The 26,680-nt window shown below is 58.9% G+C and overlaps 1 protein-coding gene across 3 annotated transcripts in view; it reads left to right on the forward strand.

The window, feature by feature from the left end:
• Positions 1-26,680, forward strand: part of FAM193A (family with sequence similarity 193 member A) — a 138,041-nt gene that overhangs the window by 104,899 nt on the left and 6,462 nt on the right. For all 3 annotated transcript variants that reach the window (XM_047799326.1, XM_047799327.1, XM_047799328.1), the window contains 8 exons: positions 799-1,050; positions 8,634-8,832; positions 9,649-9,921; positions 11,603-11,885; positions 12,568-12,751; positions 13,761-13,991; positions 17,218-18,067; positions 25,296-25,377. In XM_047799326.1, the coding sequence (XP_047655282.1) occupies positions 799-1,050; positions 8,634-8,832; positions 9,649-9,921; positions 11,603-11,885; positions 12,568-12,751; positions 13,761-13,991; positions 17,218-18,067; positions 25,296-25,377 (2,354 nt within the window). The remainder of the gene's footprint in view (positions 1-798; positions 1,051-8,633; positions 8,833-9,648; positions 9,922-11,602; positions 11,886-12,567; positions 12,752-13,760; positions 13,992-17,217; positions 18,068-25,295; positions 25,378-26,680) is intronic.

Genomic DNA, 26,680 nt, shown 5'->3' on the forward strand with positions numbered 1-26,680 from the left:
TGCAACAGCTGCCCCTTTGCTGGTTATTTCTGTGTGTCTTGCGGTTTTTATACCTCCGTCCCTCCTTGACTTCCTTTCTTTGTGTCCATCAGAGTTTGTGGCACACCTTCTTAATTCTGCTCTTGATTCTTTAGGCTTAGTTTTTTAAGGGTGTGGGAAGCTGGGAGTAGGAAGAGCCCCAGGCAGGAAGGCTAGACGCCTTCTGTTCTTACCGAAAGTTGTGGCAGATTTGCATGCGTAAACGCTTCTCAATTTGTTTTTTTCCTTTGGTTGATTTCCGGAGCCTCAAAACGATTGCCTTTGACAGTTGTGTTCGGTTTTACGCTTGTTTTGAGGGAGAGGAGTCGGACGGCTTTATTCCACCTTAGCCGAAGCCCCAGCTCTGGTGCATTTTGAAGAGTCTCCCTGTAGCCGTCTGCTGAGCAGTGTGAGCCCGGCGGAGCAGGGCGCGGCGGTCTTGTCCTTGGCCCAGCTCCCCCGCCACTCGGCCGTCTTGCCAGCCCCCTGCCCGGGTCCCTCGGGCGCAGGGCGCAGGGCGCAGGCGGGCGTGGCTGCCGCCTCGGCAGAAACCCAGCTGGGGTGAGGGCGCATCCCCTCTCTCTTCAGGTCTCTTGAGTCCCCGGTCCTGGGGGCCCTCGTTCACCCCGCGAGGAGGGACCTGTCAACCTGGGGTGTCAGGACGGGCCCCCCTGCCTCTCTCTCTGCTGTGGGGCTGGCCGATGCAGTCCGTGCCATGCTCTGTTTCCCTGACAGCCAACCGCTCATGTGCTGAATACTTTCTTTTCTCTTTCCTTGAAGGCGGAACAAGCTCCAAACGCGTGCGAGTGTCACGTTTGTAAACAGGAGGCGTCGGGGTCGCCGCCGGCAGCGATGACCGCTGGAGCCCTTCCTCCTGGCCACCAGTTTCTGAGCCCCGAGAAGCCCACACACCCCGCTCTGCATCTCTACCCCCACATCCACGGACACGTGCCCTTGCACGCGGTCCCGCACCTGCCTCGCCCCCTCATCCACCCCACCTTGTACACGGCGCCCCCCTTCGCGCACAGCAAGGTAAGTCGGGGCAGAAGGGCCGGAGCGCTCCCTGCGGCTGCTTAACACCCACCCCCCCACCCCCCCACCCCGGACACCTGGCGGGTCACGTGGGACCGCGTCCTATCTGGCTCCGAAGGTCAGCGGATGTTTCCTTTCCCCGCGACCCCTTCAACTCCCGGAATTCTGAACCTTTGCACTTGGAAAAGCAGTCTCAGGGGTCATCTCGGAATTCACTCGTATGCGGGGTCCTCCAGGTCACGTCGGGGGCCAGGGCGTCCTCAGGGCTACCTGCGCACACTGCGTCCGCCCGGACACCGGGGCCGTTCTCTACGCGTGGCCTTTTTCTTACGTGCGGTGGGTGAAATGATTTGAGTCTCTCACTCAGGCTACCCTGACTCTGGCCGGCTCGCCAGGGTCTGAAAGGACTGCTGGGCGCGGACTGAGGGCCGGTCGGTCGGAGGCCGGGTCTCCTCCGGGAACCTCAGGCTTTTCCCGAACTTCGCGTCGGTTTCCCTCCCCGTCCTTCCCGCGGCTTTGCCCCCCGAGCAATTTCGAACTTACCTTTATTGACGCTTATCATAAATCTTTCCTTTTTTAATCTGTATTCTGGCTCGTAGTAGTTCTCATCAGTCAAAAGCAGAAGTGTCCCCACATTCTACGGATCCCTCACTTAAAGCGGGGTCCCTCACCCGGGAGACAAGGGCGAGCTTGGCGGAGGGTGTGGGCCTGCTGCCCTGGACCGGGGCTGGCTGCCTGGTTGCCGGGCGGGGGCAGGTTAGGAGAGTCACAGCCCCTGGTTTATGGCAGGATAAAATCAGCGTGTGCTGTCCCGTCACAGTAAGTGCTTGGCGACCGCTCAAATTTATGCTCAAGTTGTACCAGAGGCACTGGTGCTCCCCCTGAGCCCACAGCGGTCCCTTTGTTCCCGGAGAGGTTTAGCGCAGCCTGTTCGGGTGGCGTCCAGGGCCCGGCCGCCGTCACGCTCTGCCCGTTCTCACAGCCCCTTTCCCGCGGGCGAGCTCGCGAACGAGGCGGGAAGCTGCTCCCCGTCCTCCCTCAGTAGAGCTTCCTCCCCGGTCCCTGGAGAACCACCTCAGAAAAGGGGGTGGTGTTCGCTCATACTTTTCTTGCTGGTAGAAGCCATTCAGGAATTAGTTCCTAGCAGTTCCCATCGTGGCGCAGCAGTTAACGAACCCGACTGGTGTCCGTGAGGACACGGGTTCGGTCCCTGGCCTCGCTCCGTGGCTTAAGGATCCGGCTGCCCTGCGCTGTGCTGCGCGTCACGGACACGGCTCGGATCGGGTGCGGCTGTGGCTGTGGTGCAGGCCGGCGGCTGTAGCTCCGAGTAGACCTCTAGCCTGGGAACCTCCGTATGCCTCCAGTGAGGCCCTAAAGAGACAAAAATTTTTAAAAAAAGAATGAGTTCCTTAAATCTTGTGAAGTAGTGCAGTCGACTCTTCCCAGGGCTCGCGGGGCACCGGCGTGGAAGCGGACTGTGCGCCTTCCGGCCTTTCCTCAGACGCTCCAGGGGTCTGTGGAGGGTGAAGGAGGCCCTCGGGGGAGCGGCGGCCGTGTGGAAGTTGCTCACTTGACATCCGCTAAGCTCTGCTCTGCTGGGCGGAGGGAAGGGCAGATACAGGGGGCAAGCCCTCGAGCTGCGCTTCAGCCACTTCACAGTGAATGTCAGGACAGTTCACTAGCGCGTTTGAAATGCCCCGGCCAGGTGCTGTTGGCGTTTGGAAAAGCGAGATGCATCTGACCAAAGTCTTCATCTGTACTTGGTGCGAAAGTGCCTGCTCCTCTAGCCAGTCTTGCCTCGTCATCGACCAGGCCCTGCCAGATGCGTCTGCAGTGAGTTGGTCGGACTCGGTGAGTCCGGTGTCTGCGCCTAAACACGGCGGTCGCAGCCCCACAGGCGCCGGTAGGAGCACCTTCTGGGCAGCGAACAGGCTCTTGGGGTGAAGCCTGATTTCAGCTCCAGGCGGGCGCCTCCCGTTGGCCCGCACCCGGTCCGTGTGGTGTTCCAGAGCTTCCCAGCCCTGGGCCGGGGGCAGCCCTGCCCGCGAGGCTCCCCGCCCTGCCTGCGAGGCTCCCCGCCCTGCCTCCGTTTCTGGGTGGTCAGGCCCTTAGGGATTTCTGCTCTGGTTAAGTGGCAGTTGTTGCCTTGGAGACCTTATGCCACTGTCGTGGTAATTCTTTTACTTCATGCTTTTGCCGCCGTGGGTAAATATTCAGTACTTAATGTGTTTGGAATGAGTACTGTTAAATTTTCTTTTCTTGAAATTAGAAAAACTTGAAGACTCTTCTCCCTTTAGATGTCTTCAAAGCAATGCCTGATTGATCCATTGATTGATTTTGCTCTTTAGGGCTGAACCTGTGGCATAGGGAAGTTCCCAGGCTCGGGGGCCAATCGGAACTGTAGCTGCCGGCTTCCTCCACAGCCACAGCAAGGCGGGGTCCAAGCTACGTCTGCCACCTACACCCCAGCTCACGGCAACACCGGATCCTCAACCCACTGAGCGCGGCCAGGGATCCAACCTCTGTCCTCATGGATGCCAGTCAGATTTGCTTCCACTGAGCCACAGCGGGAACTCCCTGCCTTCTCCACTTCTAGTCAAGCCTTTTCTGATTCCATTTTATCTCCTCTCAGCATATCAATTATGCCCTTTCTTTCTTTCTTTCTTTTTTCCGTTTTAGCAGCTGTGTTAGAACTCGTGTCTCCGCTACTCTTAAGCCCCCTGCAGACAGCTCTGCTCTTCAGACGGGCTGGGGCTTGTTCCCGGTCCCATCGCTGTGACACTGCTGCCAGCGCTTTCACTTATCCGGGCCGGGTGTTAGTCGCCCCGTGCGTTGTTGTTACTCAGACAAAGCCTCCTCTAGACCAGTTGGTGCGAGAAATTCGAGATTCCGTTTTCCTTTTGCACCTGCTCCTCCTCCAGCGCTGCTGACTTTGTGTCGAGCCGGGTTTCTGGCCCGTGCGCCTGTGCTTCTGCCCGAAGCACATCCCTGACGGCTCCCGCAGGGCAGCTCTTCTGGCGATGCGCTCCCTCAGGCTGTGCTTGTCTGACCAAGTCTTTGGTTCTCCTTCGCTCCTGAGGAGAACCGCGCTGGAGGCAGAGGTCGAGGGCGGCGGCTCGTCCCTGCAGCGCGGACACCCCGCTCGCCCCTCCTTCCTCGTTTGCAGCTGCCACGCTGCTGCCGCGCCGGCCTCCGAAGCCACACAGCCCGTTCCCTGGGGTGGGGTTGGTCCCCAGCCATGCTTCCGGGATTTTCTCTCTGTCCCTGGGTTTGTGCAGCTTGACTGTTTTAGGCCTGGATGTAGATTTGGGGGCATCTGTTCTGTGTGGTGTTCCCAAGCTTTCTTCGTGGTGGTTTGGTACCTGTCGTTGGTGTTGGCCCAGTCTCAGCTGTTGTCAGTTCTTTGACAGTTTGTTTTGTCAAAGGGCAGACGGGCGGGCAGGCGGGCAGCCGTCCCTCCCCGACACCGGCACCAGGGGGCCGTGTTCTCGTCATGTTCCTCTCAGCGCTTTGGGAAGGGGGGGGGGTCCCTCGCTTCGTCTGTAGCTCGGAGCCTGGTTACACAGGTGTTCGGTGCCCCTCGTCTGGGGCGTGGAGTGCGGTGTCTCCCCTCGGTGAACAAGACCCAAGCGGAGGGCGCGCTCAGGCCTTAAAGAGGAGCAGGGGCCTCGCCTCCCGCCCCTCACAGAGCGGTCTCGCCTGTCACCTGTGGCCCAAGGTGCCGGCTGGAAATCCTGTGTCCGTTCCGTCGGGAAAATGTCTTCCGTAGCGGTGGCCATGCTGGGCAGGACCGGGGGTGGAGGTGGGGGGGAGCCCGGGCGTCTCCGCAGGCTCAGGAGGGACGTTGGGAGCCGCCAGAGCGTCCCGGGCGCCTGGGGATGCGGCTGCCCCGTGGCTCTGGGCCTGTGCCCCTGTCACCGCCCCCCCCACCCCCGCCCCCGGCCTTGCCAGCGCACAGGCGCCGCAGGAGCTCTCGGCAAGTTCAACATGGTACAAGAGGACCTTCCGCTGGAATTGGACGGGGAAAAGCTGGATGGAAACAGGAGACGTGCGTAGACTGCCCTTTGGGTCCTGTTGAGCCCTCGGATCTGTGTTCTGTTTCAGGGGCCGAGTTCAGTTCTCCTGACCTAAGAAAGGGAAACGGAGGTGGCGCTCTGGCCCTGCGGCCTCTCTGGCAGGAGAGGAGGGGCTTAGCCGGAAGATGTGCCGAGGGGCCCGGCTCGTCCTCACGGTCTGGGTCCCTCTCGCTGGAACGCGCAGCCTCGACAGCCCCTGCCGCCCGCCTTCCGAGGCTCGGTCTCCTACCCTCGCACCCCGTGTCCGTGGCGCCTGGCCTGTTGTGCCGGGTGCGAGGCAGGCTCCTGCGAGGCCTCAGAGCCGTGCTTGGCAAGGGCGCCAGGTCATGTGCGCGTCGCAGCTTCTGTTGCAGCAGTTTGGCTTTCCCGCGAGTCACTTGTCACGGAAGAGGAGAAAATTGCCAGCTCTGTTAGCTGCAGCCGCGTGTCGAGTGACCTCAGGGGTGTGAGTTAACGGCATCCGCACACGTCGGGAGACTCGCTGTGCTCAGCCCATAGGTGTACTTGGGGCGGCAGGGCCCCCAGACGGTCTGGCGGGCAGCTGCCGTGTTCTTCTGAAGGGAACTCGCTGTGGAGGTGGTGGGGGTGCAGAAGCCGTCCTGCCAGCGCGGCGCGTTCAGCCCCCATGCGGGCTCTGCGCCTGGGCCTCCGTCTGCAGGAGAGGGGCGGCGGCCTGCTCGCCCCCTGCCTCCAGCACAGCAGCGCACCGTCGGCGGCCTTCTCTCCGCGAGTTAAGCCGCTGAGCGTTTATTCCGCACCCAGGGCGTGCCAGGCGCCGTGCCACATGCTGGGAGGATGTTTAAACGTTACCCCCAGTCCCGGTGTTCAGAGACCTCCGTCCAAAGGGAGGACAACCAACCTGAAGCCTCCGAGTACGGTGACCCGCCCAGCGGGAAGCGCAGGCACAGAGCGACGCTGCCCAGGGGGGACGGGTGTCTCCCTCCTCAGGGCCTGAGCACCTGCTCCGCTCTGCCCTCTACCCGCAGCTCCCTGAGCCCATCCAGGGTCAGCAGGCGCTCGGCCACCTGCTGGGGTGACTCCCTGCCCCTGCGCTGGGGGCGGGCGGTGTCGCCTGGAGCCGGGGGCTTCTGTGTGTCTGGGGACACCGAGCTTGGCTGGCGCTCACCAAGTGCTCCCTCGGGGCCAGGCACTGAGCACATGACGTGCGCTGGTGGGGGGTCCCTTCCAAGTAACAGATGAGAAAACCAAAGCGCAAGAAGCCTGAGTGCTTTGCCTGAGGTCGCACAGCCAGTGGAGGAGGAGCCAGCATCTGAACCCCAGACTGGGTGGGCGGCCGGAAGGCTGCGAAGGACGCGAGTTCCCACGCAGCTCCAGCCCTGACCAGCCTCCCGGGGCCGGAGCCTGAGGCCGCAGAGCTGGCCCCGTGCAGTCTCAGGCTCAGGCGTCCCCGGGCACCTCCAGAGCTGTCCCCGCCTCCCCGTCCCTCACTGACTGCTCCCCGTGTCTTCCTCGCCCTCTGGCCCTGCGCCGTGAGCCGCAGATGCCTCTTCCCGTCCGCCGACCCGGCCGTCTGGCGCTGCTGCTGCGACTCCCGGCCCCGTCCGGACGGAGGTCACGCGGCGCTGTCCCTGCTGCGGCCGCTGCGCCGTCAGCTTGTGCACGGTTGTTCCCGAGCTGGGGTCCTTCCCTTGGCTCCCGTGCCCCGGCCAGGCCCCCAGGGTCCTGCTGAACCATCGCCTGCCCCTGGGGATCCTTGCTGCGAGTGGCTGGCACCCGCTGCCGGGCCGTGTCCCAGAGGCTGCGCCCAGCACAGCTGGAGCCCCTCCAGTGGGGCCCGGGCCAGGCACCTGCGGGGGGCTGGGTGCTGGGGGCAGCCGGGCCGGGGTCCCAATGGTGCAGCCGAAGCAACGAGGGCGGGGCAGACATGAAACCGCTGGGTTAAGCGTCGGCTGAGCGATGACTGGGGGGGACGTGCTGCGTGGGAAGACGGGCTTCCGTGTGTCCCGTGGGAAGGCCCCGTGGTCTTGGGTGTTGGGTGGCGAGAGCAAACCCTAGTTGTGGCTTCTGTGAGGAAGCGACATCCGGGCCGTGGTCAGCAGGAGCGACAGGTCAGCAGGGCTGTGAGCTGAGGGTAGGACGTTCTAGAAGGTGGACGCATGTGAGCCAAGTCCTGAGTCAGGAAGCGGCCCGGCGTCTGAGGACCAGGAGAAGACTGGGTGGCCGGGTCGTGAGCAGGAAGGAGGGCCCGGCTGGGCTGAGGGCAGGACCCGGGCTTTGCGTCAGGGCCCCGGGCACCCTGGCACAGCCTGCGCGGGAGGGGAAGGGCCCTCAGGAGCTACAAGGGCAGGGGCTGCGAGACGGGGACCTCGGGCACGAGGCTGAGGACGCCCGGCGTGTGCGGGGAGCGCGGAGGAGGCTCTGCGCCCCGGTGAGGGTTTGGCGCCCAGCACGAGGGCCGCCTTTCTTCCCATGCACACTGTGCTTCGCACACATGTGAGGCTTCGCACACGTGTGAGGGAACAGCCTCAGCAGTCACCATTTTTTAAATGTCAGGTGAGAATAAGCCTTAAGAACCGACCTCATGCAAATGGGCCTCGTTCCAGTGTGTCTAGGGAGTTCCTGAGTCGTCTAAAGTTTGATACACTCCCTGAGGATAAAATCTACATCTGGGAGTTCCCGTTGTGGCTCAGTGGTTAACGAATCCGACTAGGAACCATGAGGTTGCAGGTTCGATCCCTGGCCTCGCTCAGTGGGTTAAGGATCCGGCGTTGCCGTGAGCTGTGGTGTAGGTTGCAGATGTGGCTCGGATCCAGCGTTGCTGTGGCTGTGGATTGGACCCCTGGCCCGGGAACCTCCATATGCCGCAGGAGCAGCCCTAGAAAAGGCAAAAAGACAAAAAAAAAGGATCCGGCGTTGCTGTGAGCTGTGGTGTGGGTTGCAGATGTGGCTCAGATTCCACGTTGCTGTGGCTGTGGTGTAGGCTACAGCTCTGATTAGACCTCTAGCCTGGGAGCCTCCATATGCCACGGGAGTGGCTCTAGAAAAGGCAGAAAGACAAAAAAAATCTACATCTGGTTCAGGAGTTCCCTTTGTGGCTCAGTGGGTTAAAAACCCGACTAGTGTCTGTGAGAATGTAGGTTTGATCCCTGGCCTCACCCCGTGGGTTAAAGGATCCAGCATTGCTGTGAGCCGCAGCATAGGCAGCTCAGGTCTGGTGTTGCTCTAGCTGTGGGATAGGCCAGGCTGTGCCAGATGCACAGCTCCGATTCGACCCCTGGCCTGGGAACTTCCGTACGCCGCAGGTACAGCCCCCCCCTCCCCGAATAATAAAAAATAAAATCTACATCGGATTCAAATGTGCCCCCTCCCTGCGTGCAGCCTCGTAAGCAATGGCAGAAGCGCTCAGCAAGGTGCCTTCAACCAGGACACCTGTTCGTGGCAGCGCCTCCCACGAGGGTCCAGGGACGACTTGTCTGTCTGTAGCTGAACTACATAGGTTAACAGAATATTAATTTTGATAACTGATGAGAACATTTCTTTTTGTAGGCTTTACCGCCAGCACCTGTTCAGAGTCACACAAATAAACATCAGGTATTCAGTGCGTCTCTTCAAGATCATATTTATCCGAGCTGTTTTGGGAACACTCCAGAGTGGAATAGTTCTAAATTTATAAGTCTCTGGGGATCAGAAGTGATGAATGATAAGAACTGGAACCCTGGCACTTTCTTGCCAGATACAGTTTCTGGTAAGGAACTTGTTAAAACTTTCTTCAAGTTTCCGAGGGTCCGAGCTGAGTGGATTGCCACGTCCGTTGCCGTAGCTCCCCAGCGGGGCCCAGGCTGCTGCTCCCCTCCCCCTCCACCCCCCTCGGCCCCCCACGTCTGCCACCCGTCCAGTCCTGCTGCACCAACGGAGCGGAGCAAGGCTCCGGGGGCTGTGGACGCAGGGTCTGCCCGCCCTGGTGCTGTTGAGCCTGGTGTCCAGGGCTCGCTCGCTGTTCAGCCCTTGGTTCTCCGCAGTGGCGACAGCCAGACCTCAGCCTGGTGCAGCGGGTGGCGTAGCTTGACTCTGATGTGCGTTCCTTTCCCCTGCTTGCTTGGCCCGCATGCATGGGCTCTGTCCCTCAGCTGGAGGCACCACTGTGTGTTGAGTAGCGGGGCAGGGCACACCTGGAGAGGGCCGGTCCCTCTCCTCGTCTGCCTTGGTGTGGTCAGGGCCCCTGGTGGCCCCGCAGCCCGCCCCGCTTACGTGCAGAACAGCGAGCTACACTGGGCTTCTGGTCTGTGCTTGGAAAGCGTTTCTGGCTGTGTGACCTTGGGCAAGTTGTTCAGCCTCTCTGCGCCTGTATCTTCATCTTTAAGATGGGAATGATGGTGCTAAGAAAGTAGTCTCATGACAGTAGGTAAAGTGCCCTTTGGAAAGCGCCCGGCACGGGCATTTCCTCATAAGTGCAAAAGCGACACCGTCCCGGTGGAGTCCCAGCTTCAGTAGCAGGTGTCCTTGAGGTTGTAGCTAATTCGATTTCTTTTAGAAGCCTTAATTTTCCTGTTCTTCTCTGAAGGGAATGACATATTAGGGCCAACACTCTCAGAAACAAGACCTGAAGCTCTTCCACCTCCATCTAGCAATGAAATACCTGCAGTTTCGGATAGTAAAGAGAAAAAAAACGCTGCAAAAAAGAAATGTTTGTACAATTTCCAAGATGCTTTCATGGAAGCGAACAAGGTTGTGATGGCCACCTCGTCAGCCACCTCCTCCGTGTCCTGCACAGCCACCACGGTGCAGTCAAGCAACAGCCAGTTCAGAGTGTCGTCCAAGAGGCCTCCTTCCCTAGGTAAGGCCCTCCGGCCGGCGGGGGCCCTGGGCCGGCTCTGCGGGCCTGCTGCTGCTGCTTCCTCAGCCTCGTCCTGGTCCCCGGTCCCTTGGCCTGGCCGGGGACGTCCCTGTAATCAACAGCCACGGGCGTGCTCGCCCAGAGAGCACATCCCCTGGCACTGTCGCCCTGGCTCCCGCCAGGGCTTCTCCACCTGCACCCTGCCTCTCCTCTCCCATGGCTGGTTCTCTGATAGGAAGAGGCTCTTGTTTTCTGACGTGTGGAAGAGTGTTTAGTCATCTGAAAGCAGAAGCCTCACGGAGTGAGCTGGTGGGGCTGCTGCCAGCCCAAGACGCAGCCCCTGCTGCTGCGCAAATCACTGGCACGGAGGCGGCATCGCTCCCCCTCTCATGCGAGCACGGGAAGGGCTTCAGAGCAGGGAGGCATCAGAGGCCAGCAGCGGGTGTCAGAGGGCATGGGGGCTGCCTCCCAGAGGCCTCCTCGGGCGGGCTGGGACAGGAGCGATGGGCCCGGCCCCAGCACCCGGGGCGTCAGGCAGCCCTCGAGACACTCAGGAGGGCAGGGTGGGGGCTCTGCGTGTCGTGTGCAAGGACCACACAGGTAGACGGTGCCCAGGTGAGCCTCCTCGGCGGGTGTTGGAACCTTGGCTGTCTGTTTGGGGATGTAGCGGTCCCAGGGTCTGGGAGCAGCGCCCAGGGCCCCTCAGATGGCAGAGGGAAGAGAAGGCGCCGGCCGCCCCCGAGCACTCATCAGAGTCGGTCTCACCGACGCCCCGACACGGCAGGCGCCTCCTGTGCAGCCGCCTCCTGTGCAGCCGCCTCCTGTGCAGCCGCCTCCTGTGCAGCCACACGGGAAGATCCAGCACAAGCTTTGCAGGATTCCTGCTGAAAACTAGACCTAAACTTCAGCTAAAACGAAAACCACATCTCAGCTAAGCCTCACATGAAGCTAACGCCAGCCAGCCTCGACTCCGCAAGTGTCGGTGTTGTGGCGGGAAGGCCTCTCTGGGAGGCTGGGTTGAGGGCGAAGCCACGGCAGGGGCACCGGGACCTCAGGCCGGCGGTAGTTGTCTCACGTCGGGATTGGGGGTGCTCGGCAGAAGCCGCGTGTTCTGAGTCTGTGCTGAGGTGCTGAGGCTGGAGGGCAGCTTGTTCCGGAGGGTGAGCTGCACGAAGGTGGCGTGAACAAGAGGCGTCCAGTGGCTGTGACAGAACACGCAGGGCTGTGGAGCCAGGGACGGGCCTGCCGCGGGCTCGGTACTGTTCCTTCCAGCTGTCTATAGATGGAACATTTTTCAGGCCAGAAGTTCTTTAAAAAAAGAAAGATTTAGGAGTTCCCGTCATGGCTCAGTGGTTAACGAATCCGACTAGGAACCATGAGGTTACGGGTTCGATCCCTGCCCTTGCTCAGTGGGTCAAGGTTCTGGCGTTGCCGTGAGCTGTGGTGAAGGTTGCAGACGCGGCTCGGATCCTGCGTTGCTGTGGCTCTGGCGTAGGCCGGCGGCTACAGCTCCGATTCGACCCCTAGCCCGGGAACCTCCATATGCCGCAGCAGCGGACCAAGAAATGGCAAAAAGACAAAAAAAAAAAAAGAAAGAAAGAAAGAAAAGAAAGATTTAACTGCAAGACGCGTGACTGCCTGGCCTGGGCCGCTGGCGGTGACGCTCTGTCTCTGAACGCAGGTGAGGCCTTCCACGGCGTCGGCAAGGAGGACCACAGGCACGGGGTGCCGGCCGCCCCGAGGAACAGCCCCACGGGCCTGGCCCCTCTCCCCGCTCTCACTCCTGCCGCCCTCTCGCCGGCCTCCACGCCTCACCTGGCAAACCTCTCAGCCCCGTCCTTCCCCAAAACCGCCACCCCCTCTCCTGGGTTCGTGGAACCTCGCAAGAGCTTCTGTTCTGCTCCCCTCGCCCCACCGCCCCCGACCACAGACGGCTCCGTAAGCGCGCCGCCGAGCGTCTGCAGGTGAGTGAGCCGGGCCCTGGCGCCGCGCCCACCAGCCCTGAAGCTCTGACCCCCAGGGGGGCGGGGAGGGGGCGGGGCGCAGGCTGCCGCCTGCCCACTGGCACCGTCAGGTGGGCCTCGCGTGTTTTTAAGCTGTGTTTTGAGAAGGTGTGTATCAAGCAAAGATGAGTACAGCAGACACTACAGTTTTCTTTTTACTTTTCCTAGGGCCGCACCTGTGGCACATGGAGGTTCCCAGGCTAGGGGTCTAATCGGAGCTGCAGCCGCCGGCCTCCGCCACAGCCACAGCCACGCCAGATCCGAGCTGCGTCTGCCACCGACACCACAGCTCACGGCAACGCCGGATCCCCCACCCTCCCAGCAGGCCAGGGATCGAACCTGCCTCCTCATGGATACCAGTCGGGTTCATTTCCGCTGAGCCACGATGGGAACTCCTCAACAGCTTTCCTAAAAGATGGTTGCTGTTCCCTTTGAAGGTGCCGTCCCCACCCCCAGGACCAAGCGGCGTTGGGAGGGACAGGGAGAGCACGGGTGTCCCGATGAGCCCCTCACCGGCCACGCACCCCCATGCCTTGCTCTCGTCGTGGGCCAAGCTGGCCGGAAGGAGCAGGCTTGTCCACTGGCCGTGCTCACCGCCCTCGAGGGGCAGGCCGAGGGCTGACAGCCCTGCGTGGTTTTGCAGCGACCCCGACTGTGAAGGGCACCGTTGCGAGAACGGCGTCTATGACCCGCAGCAGGACGACGGGGACGAGAGCGCGGACGAAGACAGCTGCTCCGAGCACAGCTCCAGCACCTCCACCTCCACCAACCAGAAGGAGGGCAAGTACTGCGACTGCTGCTACTGTGAGTTCTTCGGGCATGGCGGGGTAAGTGCCTGTGGTCCTCTGCAGGAACAGCACACCCCGTTGCATTCAGGGCCACGCTGTGGTGAAGCTTCATTTGCAGCATAGTTCAAGTCATGGTACACTCTAGGGAGTTCCCGCCATGGCTCAGCGGTAATGAACCTGACTAGCATCCATGAGGACGCAGGTTCAAGTCCTGGCCTCGCTCAGTGGGTTAAGGATCCCACTTTGCCTTGAGCTGGGGTGTAGGTCGCAGACGCGGCTCGGATCCTGTGTTGCTGTGGCTGTGGTGTAGGCCAGCAGCTGCAGCTCTGATTCAACCCCTAGCCTGGGAACTTCCGTGTGCGGCGGGTGTGGCCCTAAAAAGACAAAAAAAGATAAAGCAGCAGTTTCACTTCTAGGTTGTACTTGCTCTAAAGAAACAATGAAAAATTTTGTCCAAGGCTTAGTTAAAAGGGTGTCACTGCAGTTTTGCATTTGTTTGTGATTACAATGGTTGGGTGAGGGAGTTCCTGAGGTGGCTCAGTAGAAACGAATCCGACTAGGAACCATGAGGTTGCGGGTTCGATCCCTGGCCTTGCTCAGGGGGTTAAGGATCCAGCATTGCCGTGAGCTGTGGTGTAGGTTGCAGACGCGGCTTGGATCGCACGTCGCTGTGTCTCTGGCGTAGGTGGGCAGCTGTAGCTCCAATTGGTTCCCCTCCTTATGCCACGGTGCAGCCCTAAAAAGCAAACAAAAGCAAAAACAAACAAAAAAACTGTTTGTGTGCATAGTTGTACACGTTCTGGCAGACTTTCCGTGGCTGTTTCTAAAGCTTGATGGGTCTGTGCTGGAATCCTGCCTTTGGGTAACTTGGTGATGTGTCCTTTTTCCTGCCATTGGTTTCTTTTATTTAGTTATCTTTCATGATGAACACGAGTTATTTGAGTGATAAAAAACAAATGTTTAATGTTATAGTCTGAAACGTGTTGTTTCGAAAATCATTCACACTTGAGGTTCCCTTTAGTTATATATTTTCACTTAATTGTCTTAGCCTCCAGCTGCACCAACAAGTAGAAATTACGCAGAAATGAGGGAGAAGCTTCGCTTGCGGCTGACCAAGAGGAAGGAGGAGCAGCCTAAGAAGGCGGACCAGCTCCCGGAGAGGGAGAGCGTGGTTGACCACCGGCGGGTGGAAGACCTGCTGCAGTTCATCAACAGCTCCGAGGCCAAGCCCGTGAGCAGCACCCGGGCCGCCAAGCGCGCAAGGCACAAGCAGAGAAAGGTAGTCGGAGCGTCTGCTCTGGTGGCCCCCGAAGGCCTCTGCTGTCAGGGCGGGGGCACTTGTGCCCAGGGTCTCAGGAGCGCCCGCCCGAGTCGGCCAGCCTTAGCTGGACATGGCTTGAAGACCCTAGGGTGTGTTTCCAGGATGTGGTGGCCCTGTCTGTGCCACAGGTTTGGTGGTGGCTCCAAAGCCAGCCTCTGATCCTGTGCTGCTGGGCGTGGGGGCCTCCGGCCGTGGAAGGAACCTTCTTCCCGGGGAAGGGGGGTCCTCGGTCGTCAGAGGAGGGCGCTGTGGGCTTTGGAGACTGACCTGGGTCTGAGCAGCCCCCTTTGGCAGAGGAGAATTGGGCAGAGCCGTGGGAGAAGAGGGCCTGCACGCGGCGTTGATGTTGAGGGCGCGAGAGTGAGATGACCAGCCCTGTGGGCAGCCCTGGGCAGTTGCCACCACCGTAGGGCAGGGCTGGCGGAAAAGCAAGTGTCTACCAGGACTGGCGGGGCAGCCCCCGGGGCGGCTAGGCCAGGGCTCGACCTGCGTCTCGAGAGCGCCTGTGGCGTTGAGGCTGAGCTGTCGGAGGTGGGCCTCTCACTCCCGCTGTGACAGCCGTGGGACAGCGTCTGCTCTAGGCCTGCCTCGACCACTGCCGCTCCCCTGGAGGGGGGCCCCTCGGAGCCCCGCAGTGGAGCGGTTCCCGGGTCTTCCTGGCTTCAGACTCCCAGAGGCCGCCCCAGCAGGCAGGCTAGCTCTGCACAGAGCGGCTGCTGGGGCTTGGGGTTCTCAGGGCGGCCTGCTCTGGGAGACGGCGAGGCCCCCACAGCAGCAGACAGAGAGGAGCCCTGCCCACCACAGACCTGAGGTCCGGCCCCTTGTCCTGCCGAGTTGCTCCCAAGCTCACTGTCTGGCCCCTGGGACAGTTGTGGTTGCCGTGCTGAGCGGGTTAACCACGCCGCGCTGCTGGTGATGAGCCCCAGGGATGGGGGGGGGGGCGCTGCTGCAGCCCCAGATCTGGATTTGCCGGGTCCCACTGGCGGGGGGCAGTGTCTTCACCCAAGGTGTTCTGATGTTGGAGATCCCAGGAGGTCCCGACCCTGGAGGCTTCCTGCTGAACTCACCCCGGTGCTTTTCAGGGCCGACCCCCACCCAGACCCCTGTCCTCTGTCCTGCAGGGGTCTGGACCCTTCAGACTCAGCACATCCTCCTTGGCACCCACTCCTCACCCTGTTCCTCAGAGCTGCCCACAGACCTGCCTTGTGTCCTGTTGCCCGGCCAGTTGCTGGAGTGAAGGCAGCACCCTCTGGCTTTGCCTTCGCTGTGACCGTCGTGTGCCACGTGGGCAGCAGCGTGCAATGCCCATGGGGCCGCTCCAGGAGTTTGTCTGTCGGGTGCTGCCTCCAAAAAAACCTTTTATTTTTTAAACTATTTTTTGTCTGTTTTGTTTTGGTTTTTTGCCCAAGCCCACAGCATTTGGAAGTTCCTAGACCCGGGATCAAACACACCGCGCCACAGCAGTGACAACACTCGATCCTTTACCCACTGAGCCACCAGGGAACTCCCAAAAAAGCTTTCTCTTTTAACAGCAAGGACTTTATAAATCTTTCCTTGAGTGTCAAGTTAAAAGTTTTTAAAACATATTGTTAAGGTTTTTTGGTGGGTTTTTTTTTGGTTGTTTTGTTTTGTTTTGTTTTTTGTCCTTTTTTAGGGCTGCACCCACAGCATATGGGAGTTCCCAGGAGAGGGGTCGAATCAGAACTGTTGCTGCAGGCCTACACCAGAGCCACAGCAACACAGGATCCGAGCTGCGTCTGCAACCTACGCCACAGCTCACAGCAACACCAGATCTTTAACCCGCTGAGCAAGGCCAGGGATCAAACCCGCATCCTCATGGATGCTAGTCAGACTCGCTTCTGCTGAGCCACAATGGGAACTCCTTTAACCTTATTTTATATTTAAGTTTTTTTAAAAAGATAAATTGTCTCTTAAAAATATTGCCTACTGGGAGTTCCCTCTATGGCACAGTGGGATTGGTAGCATCTTAGAAGCACTGAGACTCAGGTTCGATCCCCAGCCCAGCACAGTGGGTTGGGAATCCAGCGTTGCCACAGCTTTGCTTTTGGTCGCATCTGTGGCTCCGATCTGATTCCTGGCCTGGGAACTTCATATGCTGTGGGGTGGCCAAAAAAGAAAGAAAAAAAAATCACCTGCGGAAACATCATTAGCAAATAGCATTGGAAGGGTGTTTACATTTTCCAGGCAAAGTGTTTTTGCTGGAGAGTCCTGCAAGCACAAGCCCTGCGGGAGCTCGGTGACAGAGGAGCTGTTCTTGCTTTTACTGGTTTTTTGTTTGTTTTTTAAACGGAAAAGAAATTTTTTCCATTGATTCTCCTGGAATGTAAGTCACCAAATACAAGCTTCACTTGAGATGAAAATTAATGTCCTGCCACTTGTGTCGGCGTTGCCCATTTTAGGGAGTCAGTTGCGCTCTCACACTAGCGAAAATACATTGGGAATCTTAGCTGGTGGGTTGGGAAAAGGGAAGTTTGAGGTTTCAGCACACGTTTTCCTGTCTGTCCTTTGGATCCTTGTGCTGCCAGCATCAGCCTTCACCTGCGAAGGTGAGCCTGCAGGGAGTTCCAGCAGCACCTTTGCAGCTGTGTCATAGTTGCCCGGTCTGGTCAGTCTGGTGCCGTCCAGTACATGCGTGGCCAGGCAGGAGCATAGCAGCTGCTCTGACCTTGTTTTTCTGGGCCTAGTGCGGGGTCACAGGCTGTAAGGAAGTTCCTGTTAACTGCCTGGTTTGATGTAGTGTGTTTTAAGCTTTTGGCCTCTTATAACCCCCTTTCAGAGTTTATATTTTTTGTTTGTTTGCTTGCTTGCTTGCTTGTTTTTTAGGGCTGCACCTGCAGCATATCGAAGTTCCCAGGCTAGGGGTCAAATCAGAGCTACAGCCGCCGGCCTCCACCACAGCCAGAGCAACGCGGGATCGGAACCCTGTCTGCGACCTACACCACAGCTCTTGGCCATACTGGATCCTCAACCCACTGAGCAAGGCCAGGGATCTAACCCGCATCCTCAGGGATCCTAGTCGGGCTCAGTACTGCTGAGCCTGGACAGCAACTCCTGGAGTTTATATTCCTATCCTGTGATTCACTCTTTAATGACCTGATCTCTCGTTAGGTCTTCCTCTTTGAGCACTCTTGTCTTACGGTGCCTTTTCTTTTCGCACGCTCAGCTGGAGGAGAAGGCGCGGCTGGAAGCGGAGGCCCGGGCCCGGGAGCACCTGCACCTCCGCGAGGAGCAGCGGCGGGAGGAGGAGGAGGAGTTGGAGCGGCTGCAGGAGCTTCAGAAGCTGAGGGCCGTGAAGAAGAAGAAGAAGGAGAGGCCGAGTAAGGACTGTCCCAAGTTGGACATGCTTGCTAGAAGTTTCCAGGCAGCCACAGAGTCTTTGCCCAACTCTGAGAACATCCACAACGGCTCTCTGGAGCCAGTGCAAGACCCAGACACCTCATCTCGCTCCCCCTCCAGACACGCGGACCACACAGAGCCCGGGCCGGGGCGGGGGCCTGGGGCCGACGGGGACGCCACCGACCCCACGGACGCCAGAGACTCCAAGCTCCTCCTCCCGAAGGGGGTCAGTGGGAAGCAGCAGGAGCCGCTATCCTTCCTCCTGAACGTGATGCACCAGCACCGAGAGGGAAACGGCAAGCAGAAGCTGAAGCCGGCCAGCAAGGCCTGCAGCGAGCCAGCGAGGAAGCCCGTGGAGCCCCCCAGGGCCTCAGAGGCCCCGGCCCGGCCCCGGCCCCAGCCCCAGCCCCAGCCCCAGGCTGAGCCCAAGGCCAGAGTGCTGGACCTCACCCCCCTGGCCGAGCACAGGAGGGAGGACAGGAAGGCCAACAGCAACAACAACAACAGGAAGCCGCTGAACCACGTCAGGGAAGAGAAGTCCAGCCCGGGCCCCGCCGAGCCCGCGCCTGCCGAGCAGCCGCCCAGCAGCAAGCCGGTGCCCGCCGACTCCCCGCAGCCCAAGGGCAAGGCCAGGAAAAGCAAGAAGAAGAAGGGGGACAGAGCCAGCAGCTCCATCGGTAAATACGGGGCGGGGCGGGGCACGGCCTGCCGTCTGGGGCGCGCCGGGCCCGTGTCTCTGGTCCCCGCAGGCCTGGGGGCGGGGGCGGCCGCCGCGTGGCTTGTGCTTTCTGTGGCCTCCCCCCGCCCCCCGCGCGGGACACGCGGCCCTTGTTGCTGTGTTTGGCCGCTCTGGGGTGATTTCAGACTTCCTAAGACCCTGCAGGAGAGAGCATGAAAGGGGCGCGCACGTCCCCGCACCCGCTTTGTCCCTCCGGGCGGCCTTTCTGGGCCGAGTGAGAGGGGCTTCGGTCGGGGCCTTTGACCTCCACTGCCCTGGTGGGCGTCTCCTCAAAACGAGGCCCCTCCTGCCAAACGCGGGCCCAGTCGGGAGCGGTGCCCAAGCGGCGAGGCGCTGCCCGCGTGTGAGCGGTCCTCGGGCATCGCCGTCCTCAGGGCGTCTCTCCCCCCACCCCCCAGCCCCCTGACTCTCCGTCCGCCCTGTAACGCTCTTTGGAGGAGGACGCTGACCCTCCGGACGCGGGATCCAGCGCAGGGCCGCAGGCCCTAGGTCTCCTCTCCTTCGCTGGGTCAGCTCCTCACTCTCTGACCTCTGCAGCCCGTCTGCTTTTTAGAATCAGTTACTATTCAGAATCATGCCTGTTTGGGGCCATCCCATCGCAGCCAGATTCAGGTTGTGCATGTTGGTGGCAACGCCCCGGAGACCATAGGAGCTCGTTAGCAGGTGCTGCACCAGAAGGTCCCCCGCCGTCAGGATGACCTCTGACCTTCGCTAACACTAAGTGTCTCGTGGGGGCGGGCCTCTTACGTTTTATCAAACATTCGTCTGCTGGTTGTGGGCAGGTTTCACCCGGACTGGTTATTACCTCATCATGTGCCAAATGGATTCTGTGTTTCTTGCTTCCTGTGGGAAGGGCTCGCCTTCTCCCCCGCGTGTTTCTCATCCCTTTCATCATTCACCTGAGGGGAGTTCTGGGCTCTCACTCTACGCCGTGGGGTGGAACCCTGCACTAGCAGTTCTGCTGCCCCCAGACTGAGTCAGCGGGAGGCCCCTCCACGCCCTCATTCTCGGAACACGTCTGCCTCCTGGCAAAGTGAGACGCCCCAGGCCTGTGCCAGCTCTGCGCTGCCCAGGCGCTTCGTGGTGGAGAATGGCCTTGGGATCCCTCGGCGCGGTGCCGCTGCTTTGCTCCTGGGCCCTCAGCTGCACACGCTCGGGGGTCCCCCGCACGCGGCTGTGTCTTTCTGCACCTCCTTTCTGCGGTCAAGTCCCTGAGCTCCCACGGACAACCGCAGCCCCACCGCAGGGCCTCTGCTCCCTGTGGCCCCGTCCCCGCTGGGCCTCCTTCCCTTCCCAGATGTGCACACAGAAAGGGAGCCGATCAGAGGTGACTCTGCCTTCGGCCGCTCCCCTCCTGGCTTCTGTGGGCCCTCCCCGTGCATCCACGGTCTCAGGCGAACAGCCCCGCACCCTGCGTGCCATCTGGGTCGCTGGCTCCCCGGTTCGCCGTCACACGCGGTGCCCTCTGGCGTGAGGGCGCAGTGCAGAAGTAGCCCCAGGAGCACTGGCTCGGAGGGCCGGGCACACAGGGTGTGCTGGTACCGCCCAGCTCTCCAGACCTGCTTTGCACGTCCTGTGTTCAGGCTTTACGTGTGCCTGGAACCCATCTGTTAAGCGAACTTATTTCCATAGTTTTCTTTTGCATGTTTTTCTAATTATAGCGAGGTCCTGTGTTTAAGGACTTTATCTTTTTTGTAAATTTTCACCTTTTTAAATTAGGTTTTTCGTTAGTGTTTTCTTCCATTTTTAAGAGTTCTTTGCAAATTGGGGATGTCGGCCCTTTAAACTGGGTCACGAGCTTCAGCGACATCCTCCCGGGGCGTCAGTCCTTTCTGACCCTGTTGATGATGCTTTTCAGCCACGCACAGGCTTTCCTTTCCCTTTATCCGGTCCGTGCGCTGGTCTCGTCCTGCCTCTGGATTTTAAGTGGGGGTTGGAAAGCCTTACAGGCCAAGGTTGACGGGGACGCGCCCGCGTGCTTTCACGTTCCCACTTAGCTCCTGAGACGCACGCGTGTAGAGATGACACCTGTGAATCGTGAGATGCGTGACGCCAGTTTCATCTTTTTCCAAGGGGTTGCCCGGTTGTCCCAGCCCCGGCGGCTGCGGGTGCGGGGACCTTACGGACGGCCCCGGCCCCCACCCCGAGTTCCCCTGTGGTCCAGGGTCTGGTCTGGAAGTCCTGTTCTCTTGCCCTCTGTTTCTTTGGGTGCCACGGGTGCATGAGGCGGCTACTTAGAGGCTCTACGCCTTTTGATGACTTAGAGGCTCTTCTCCTCACAGCCTTTCTTTCTCAGTGTTTTCCTGACTCTTCTTTCATGTTTGTATTCTTTTTTTTTTTTCCTTCTTTCATTTGGGGCTGCCCTGTGGCATATGGAGTTCCCGGGCCAGGGATCAGATCCGAGCCATGGCTTCAATCTAAGCTGCAGCTGAGGCAGTGCTGGATCCTTAGCCCACTGTGCCAGGCTGGGGATCAAACCTGTGTACCAGCGCTCCAGTCCCGCTGCCAGTCCCACTGCACCAAAGCGGCCCAGCAGGAGCTCCTTCTTTCATGTTTGTATCCTCATGTGAACGTTGGTATCAACACACCCAGCTCCCTTTAAAAAAAAAAAGAGAACAGACCTCTTGCTGTCTTCACTGGTGCTGCATTAAATGTATACATCAGTTTAGGGAGAATGGCTGTCTCCGTGATGTTGGGGTCCTTCTCGAGAACAGGGCATTTCCCGTTTGTTCCCGTCTGCTTCATGTCTCTCAGGATTGCTTTAAGTTTTCTCCCGTAAGTTTTTCGCATTTACTATTAAGCTTAGTCTAAGTTCTTAATCCTCCTTGGTTTTAATTTTAGCGGATTTTGCTTCCGTTCTACCTTCTAACGCTGTGCCGTCCAGTGCAGGACACGGAAATGTGGGTGGTGCAAACCGAGGGGCAAAACCTAGCATGAAAAAAGGAAGGGCAACTATCTCAGTGTACGTCTCCGTTCCAATCGCCTGTTACAATGCTGCTCTTCTGGATGCATTTGCTTAAGCGAAACGTATGTGACCAAGTTACTTTCACGTGTTCCTTTTTAATGCTTCGTGCGGCTGTTAGGAAATCCTAAGTGGCGTATGGGCTTGCCCTGCGCTCCCGCCGGCTGGTCCCCTTGTCCCGTTGTCCCCGGGTGTGTGAGCGCCCCGGAGCTCTGTGTCCCAGCCTGGCATCGCCCGCCCCGCTCAGCTGTTTCACTGTCTCGTTGCGTCGCCAGGGCATGCCAGGTACCCTGTCGTCGGTTTGCAGGTGGAGACGCACTTCTGCTTTTCCGGTTCCCAGGGCTCTTCTTTTCCCTTGTTTCCTTGCGTCATTCTTGAACTGAACGGAGAAGTCTGGTTTCCACGCTACGATCTGGCTTTAGGGTAAGGTTTGTGTATTTTAACGTGGTAAGAAAATACCCAGCAGTTGCTGCCGTCCTTGGGTGTTGGGTCAGGAGCGGGTGTTGAATTGTGTCAGGGGTTTTCCTCTCAGACCTGTTGTGCTTCAGAAAGAGTCAGAAGAGGCTCTCCATGCTCTTTGGAATCCGGGAGCCGGCCACCTCCGTTGGGACTGCCTCGGCGTGAATGGCTCGAGGGGACTCTCCTGGGCAGCCCCCAGGCCTGAGCCTTTCTGCGGGGTTGTTTGCTGGGGACACTCTCTTTCCTCCGAGGGAGCTGGTCGGTTGGAGTATTTTGTCTCCACCGAGGTTAATGCCGGCGAAGCTGGCTCTGTAGCCAGTTGTCCCGTCTGCCGGCTTCCCCGCCTATCACACTTCCACGTCCGCAAAAGGACGCATTTTCGTGAGTTCTTTTCAATGGTTTCTTTCCTCGTGTCCTTTCTTATTTTGTATATTTGTACTTTCTTTCTCCATGTTCTCTTTGACTCAAAGTTTATCTAATGTTTTCAAAAGCCAGGCTCTTGATTTATTCATTAGGGTTTTACTGTTGTTCTTTCCTCTACCTCTTTAATTTCTGCTTTCAACGTGTTTTCCTGTGCTTTTGTTTCACTTGATGGTTTGTTTCCAACTTTCTGATTTGGGAACTGAGGTCATTTCTTTTCACTCCTCCCTTTCTGTTGGTCAGAGTGTTTATCTAGCACTTAGAATTTTTCTCTGATCATTCTTTTAAGTATATCCTGTAGTGTCTGATAATGTTTCCATTTGGTTTCCTGTTTAGAAATTCACTAATTTCCATGTGAATTTTTTTCCTCTTTCACCCAATAATTTAATAGGTGGCTTTTAGGTTTCCAGGTGGGAGAGCCTTTTTTTTTTTTTTTTTTCCTTCTCTCTCTCTCTCTCTCTCTCTCTCTTTACAACTGCATCTGCAGCATATGGAAGCTGCCAGGCCAGGCTAGGGGTCGAATCAGAGCTACAGCTACCGGCCTGCACCACAGCCACAGCAATGCTGGATCCAAGCAGCATCTGCAACCTACACCACAGCTCATGGCAACACCGAATCCTTAACCCACTGAGCAGGACCGGGGGTTGAACCTGCATCCTCACAGAGACACTGTCAGCTCCTTAACCTACTGAGCCACAACAGGAGCTCCTCTATTCTGTGACTTATTACTGAGTTTCTCTCTGTGTTTTCTTGTGTCTCCTTAGGTTTATTTTCTGAAGGCGGTCTCTGTGTTGCTTGTCACACACTCCTAACTAACATCTTACTGAGGCGTGGCGTTTGGTATTTTAGAATGCCCCCTCTGTGTGTTCCATGCTTCTGGCCTGAGTTCTCCTCGGTCTCAGATGGTGAGGCCGCCCCTTCGCCCTGTTTGTTTGCCGGGGCGGGGTGGGGGCACCTCTGTCCTCGGCCTTCCTGAGGCGCTTGGTTTTAGGCCCTTCCCTGGCGCACAGTGTGGACACCTGCATCCTGCAGGTGACACTTGTACCCAGATGTGGGTGAGCCCATCTGCATGTGTTGATGCAACCGTGAGGTTGGTCTCAACCCTGCCATCATCTCACCGTTATTAGCTGTATTTTCCGTGGGCTGGTTCTTTTTCTAAGGGAGGTGTTTTCTTTGCTCTTTTGTCTCTAAGTACTTCTGGTGTTCGGGAGCTTTGGTGGTTTCGTGCCTCCCTCTGCACTCCTCCTCGGAGCCCATCCCTGCTCCGGTGAAGACTCTGACGGCCACCTGCTGGCCTGTCCTCGCCGCCCTCCTTTGCTGTCTCCCTTCTCTTCCCGGTTCTGTTTCCTTTTTCAGCCACACATGGCAGGTGGAAGTTCCTGAGCCAGGGATCTGTAGCTGCAGCAACACCAGTTCCTTAACCTGCTATGCCACAGCGGGAACTCCTCTCTTCCTGTGGCTCAGCTGCCGAATTTCTTTTTCTTTTTCTTTTTTTGTCATTTTGCCTTTTCTTGAGCCGCTCCCACAGCATATGGAGGTTCCCAGGCCAGGGGTCCAATCGGAGCTGTAGCGGCCGGCCTACGCCAGAGCCACAGCAACGCGGGATCCGAGCCACGTCTGTGACCCACAGCACAGCTCACGGCAACGCCGGATCCTTAACCCACTGAGCAAGGGCAGGGATCGAACCCGCAACCTCATGGTTCCTAGTCGGATTCGTTAACCACTGCGCCACGACGGGAACTCCAGCTGCCGTATTTCTGCCGGCCGGCCCACGTGTGTCTGTAGGTGCCCAGTGGACGCGTTCGTGCTCACGTAGGGACCGGGGGACGGAGCCCTCGCGCCCATGCAGACGGGCAGCGTGCGGTGACGCCTTCGTCCCCTTCTGCACAGACAGCCCGGCCTGGCGTGGCGTTCTTAGCTCACACTTTCCACTCCGGGCACTACGGGTTCTGTGTGACGTGGCTGATTCGGGGTCTGGGTATGTTCTGACCCATTTTTTTCTTACGCCAAGATTTTTAATCCTGATTGTCATTTCCAACCAGAAAAAAGGGTTAGGAGTCACTGCGTCGAGCCAGCACCTCTGCAGACGCGCGTGCTCCGTGTTTGGGGCTGGAGCTGCCAGTGGAAGGGCCGCTTGGGTGGGCTTTCTTTAGGTCTGTAAACACCCTACCCCACCTCGGCCTTCCTGCCGCGTCATCGTCCTTGACCGGGGCCTCCGAGCCGTGTCTGCCCACAGGCGTCCAGGGTGCCTTGGGGGTGGGGGGACTCGGCTGGGGGCCGTGGTGTGAGGGCGCCTCCGTGCAGCCGGACGCCTGCACCAAGAAGCCTGCCAGGGCAGGGAGGTGGGGGGGGGCACAGAGGCAGCAGCAGGGGGGTAGAGACAGGAACCCGCCCAGCAGGATGACAGGAGTGATGGAGAGTCAGGAGCAGGTGGGAAGGTCGTTTCCAGGCCACTGTCAGAAAAAGCGCGGCTGCCGCAGGTCACGAGGAGGCCGGCGTTGCCTGTGTTGGGGGCCGGATGCCCGGCGAGGGGCTGATGGAGCTGGGCCTTTACGGACGTGCAGCTCAGGGAGGCGGTTGCGTGGTGTTGGCATCCAGGTGGTGGAAACCGCGGGTACAGCGGCCGGGCTTGTCTGTGCGGCGGGGCCGCGGTCACGCAGGTCCTCAGAGGCGCTGGGAGTCCCGGAGGCACCAGCTGCCCCATGTCGGTGGACCAGGCCCTGGTGAGCTGCTGCGCGAGTCCAGCCATGGGAGGAAGGGGGTCTGCATTAAAGACTCCGGAAGCTTGCCACGCTCGGGTGGGGACAGGGCGAGGGGGCGGGCCTTGGGCAGAGCCGTGGCCGTGGCCTGCTGCCACTGCAGCAGGGCAGCTGGCTGTGCCCTAAGGGAGCCTCTGGCGCCGAAGTCTCTGGGATGCTGCTTGTGTTAACTGAATGCCAGAGGGCCGCCTGCGACCTGGGCCCAGACGACGGCGTCCGTGCTGAAGCCGTGGCCCTTCCCCCCCCCACTCCCCCGCCCTCCCTGCAGCAGGACGTAGGACAGACCTAGGTGTCCGGGAACCTTCTCCAGGGCTGTCCCGTGGGCGGAGTCCCGTCGATGGGCGGCAGAGGCCCGGGTGGCCGCAGGCGGGTCTCCTCCAGGCCTGAGGCAGGGGCTCCTTTGCTCGCACGCGGGCGCTGCCAGGCTCCAGGGACCGGGGGTTCACAGCGCGTGAGAGACCGGCCCGCCTTTGGCCGAGGGGTCGAAATGAAAGCAAAGCAGGTGTGCTGGTCTCTTCTGGCGAGAGGTGGCCTCCTGTCGTGACTGACTGTCTCTCGTTGCACAGATGACGTCTTTCTGCCTAAAGACATCGACCTAGACAGCGTGGACATGGATGAGACGGAGCGGGAAGTGGAATATTTCAAAAGGTAAATGTCCGGAGCCTGCGTCTGAGGTTGGGACGGCTTCCTGCTCACCCCGCGTGCCCGCCCGCACCTGAGCTCGCGGGCGCCTCCCCCTCCCCGTCCCCGTCCCCCTCCCCCGCGTGTGTGGACTGGCTCCCTTGCAGTGGGCCTCGCACTGGTCCTGGACCAGCAGCACCACCTGGGAACTCGGGCCCAGCATCTGGCTTCTCACAAGCCTCCACGCTGACCTGATGTGCGCTGGCTGGCACTGGGGCCCACGATAGGACGTGCTTTCAGGAGAAAAGTGCCATTTTCGATACTTTGCTCCTGGTAAGCGGACTTGGTGAGTATGCGTTTAGTAAGACGTGTCATCACGTGTTCCGTATCATCTACTGTATGGGTCTTGGCAGGAGGAGTTTGCTTTAAAGCTCCTTGTTCTTTCTTGGGAGAACTCTAACCGCTTTGTTTCAAATAACACACACGCGCATACACCCAAGCTCACAAAAGAAGCACTCTGCAGTGGAGAAAGTCATTCAGACCTGAAAGATCGTAAAATTCTCAGTGTTTCTGCAAGTTATATACATTCACTGTATAATGTGTGTGTGCCGTTTTAAATTTAGTACACGGAGCAAAGCCTTTGCTAGAGATAAACATTCATTCATAGTAAACCTCGTAACTGGAAGGGCACATGCTTAACATGATAAAAAGTATCCATGAAATACAATAATTGTTATACTTCGGTGAAACATTAAAAGTTATTCTTTGAGATTAAAAAATAACAGTAAGGATGCCCGTTACACACCTTCTATTTGTGAAGGCTTAAGAAGAAACGGATAAAGATTTGAACGGGGAAATGGACTTGCCATTCTGAGACGCCGCGGAGGCGTCTGTCCAAAGTCCAGAAGAACCTAGAGCTAGATTACTGGGGTTCCTAACACAGTTTGCCCTGAGCTGGCTTCTGGGGAGCAGGGGACAGAATTAGGGGCATTTCTCGGGTGACATCTCCCCCCAGGTAGACTTGTAGGATTCACCCCCCTTAACATCAGGCATGCCCTTACAAACAAGACTTAGGAAAAACAGCAACAGTCTAGAAGCGAAACATATACTCACTGAAATCGAGACCTCAGGAAATAGGTGGTAGACGAGACTCTACCGAGGAAAGAACTAACCAACTGCAGGCTGTGTCTGAAAACCGCACCCAGGAGGCCACGAGATGTAAGGAGAATAGAACCTGCGGGAGGGAGGAGGGGCTAGGTCTGCAGCCCCCGCTGAGAGACAACGGAGAGGCAGGACGCCGGAGGGCGTCCACAGAGCTGAAGGGAAGTGT

This window comes from Phacochoerus africanus, chromosome 10 (genome assembly GCF_016906955.1).
Source record: "Phacochoerus africanus isolate WHEZ1 chromosome 10, ROS_Pafr_v1, whole genome shotgun sequence".
NCBI lineage: Eukaryota > Metazoa > Chordata > Mammalia > Artiodactyla > Suidae > Phacochoerus > Phacochoerus africanus.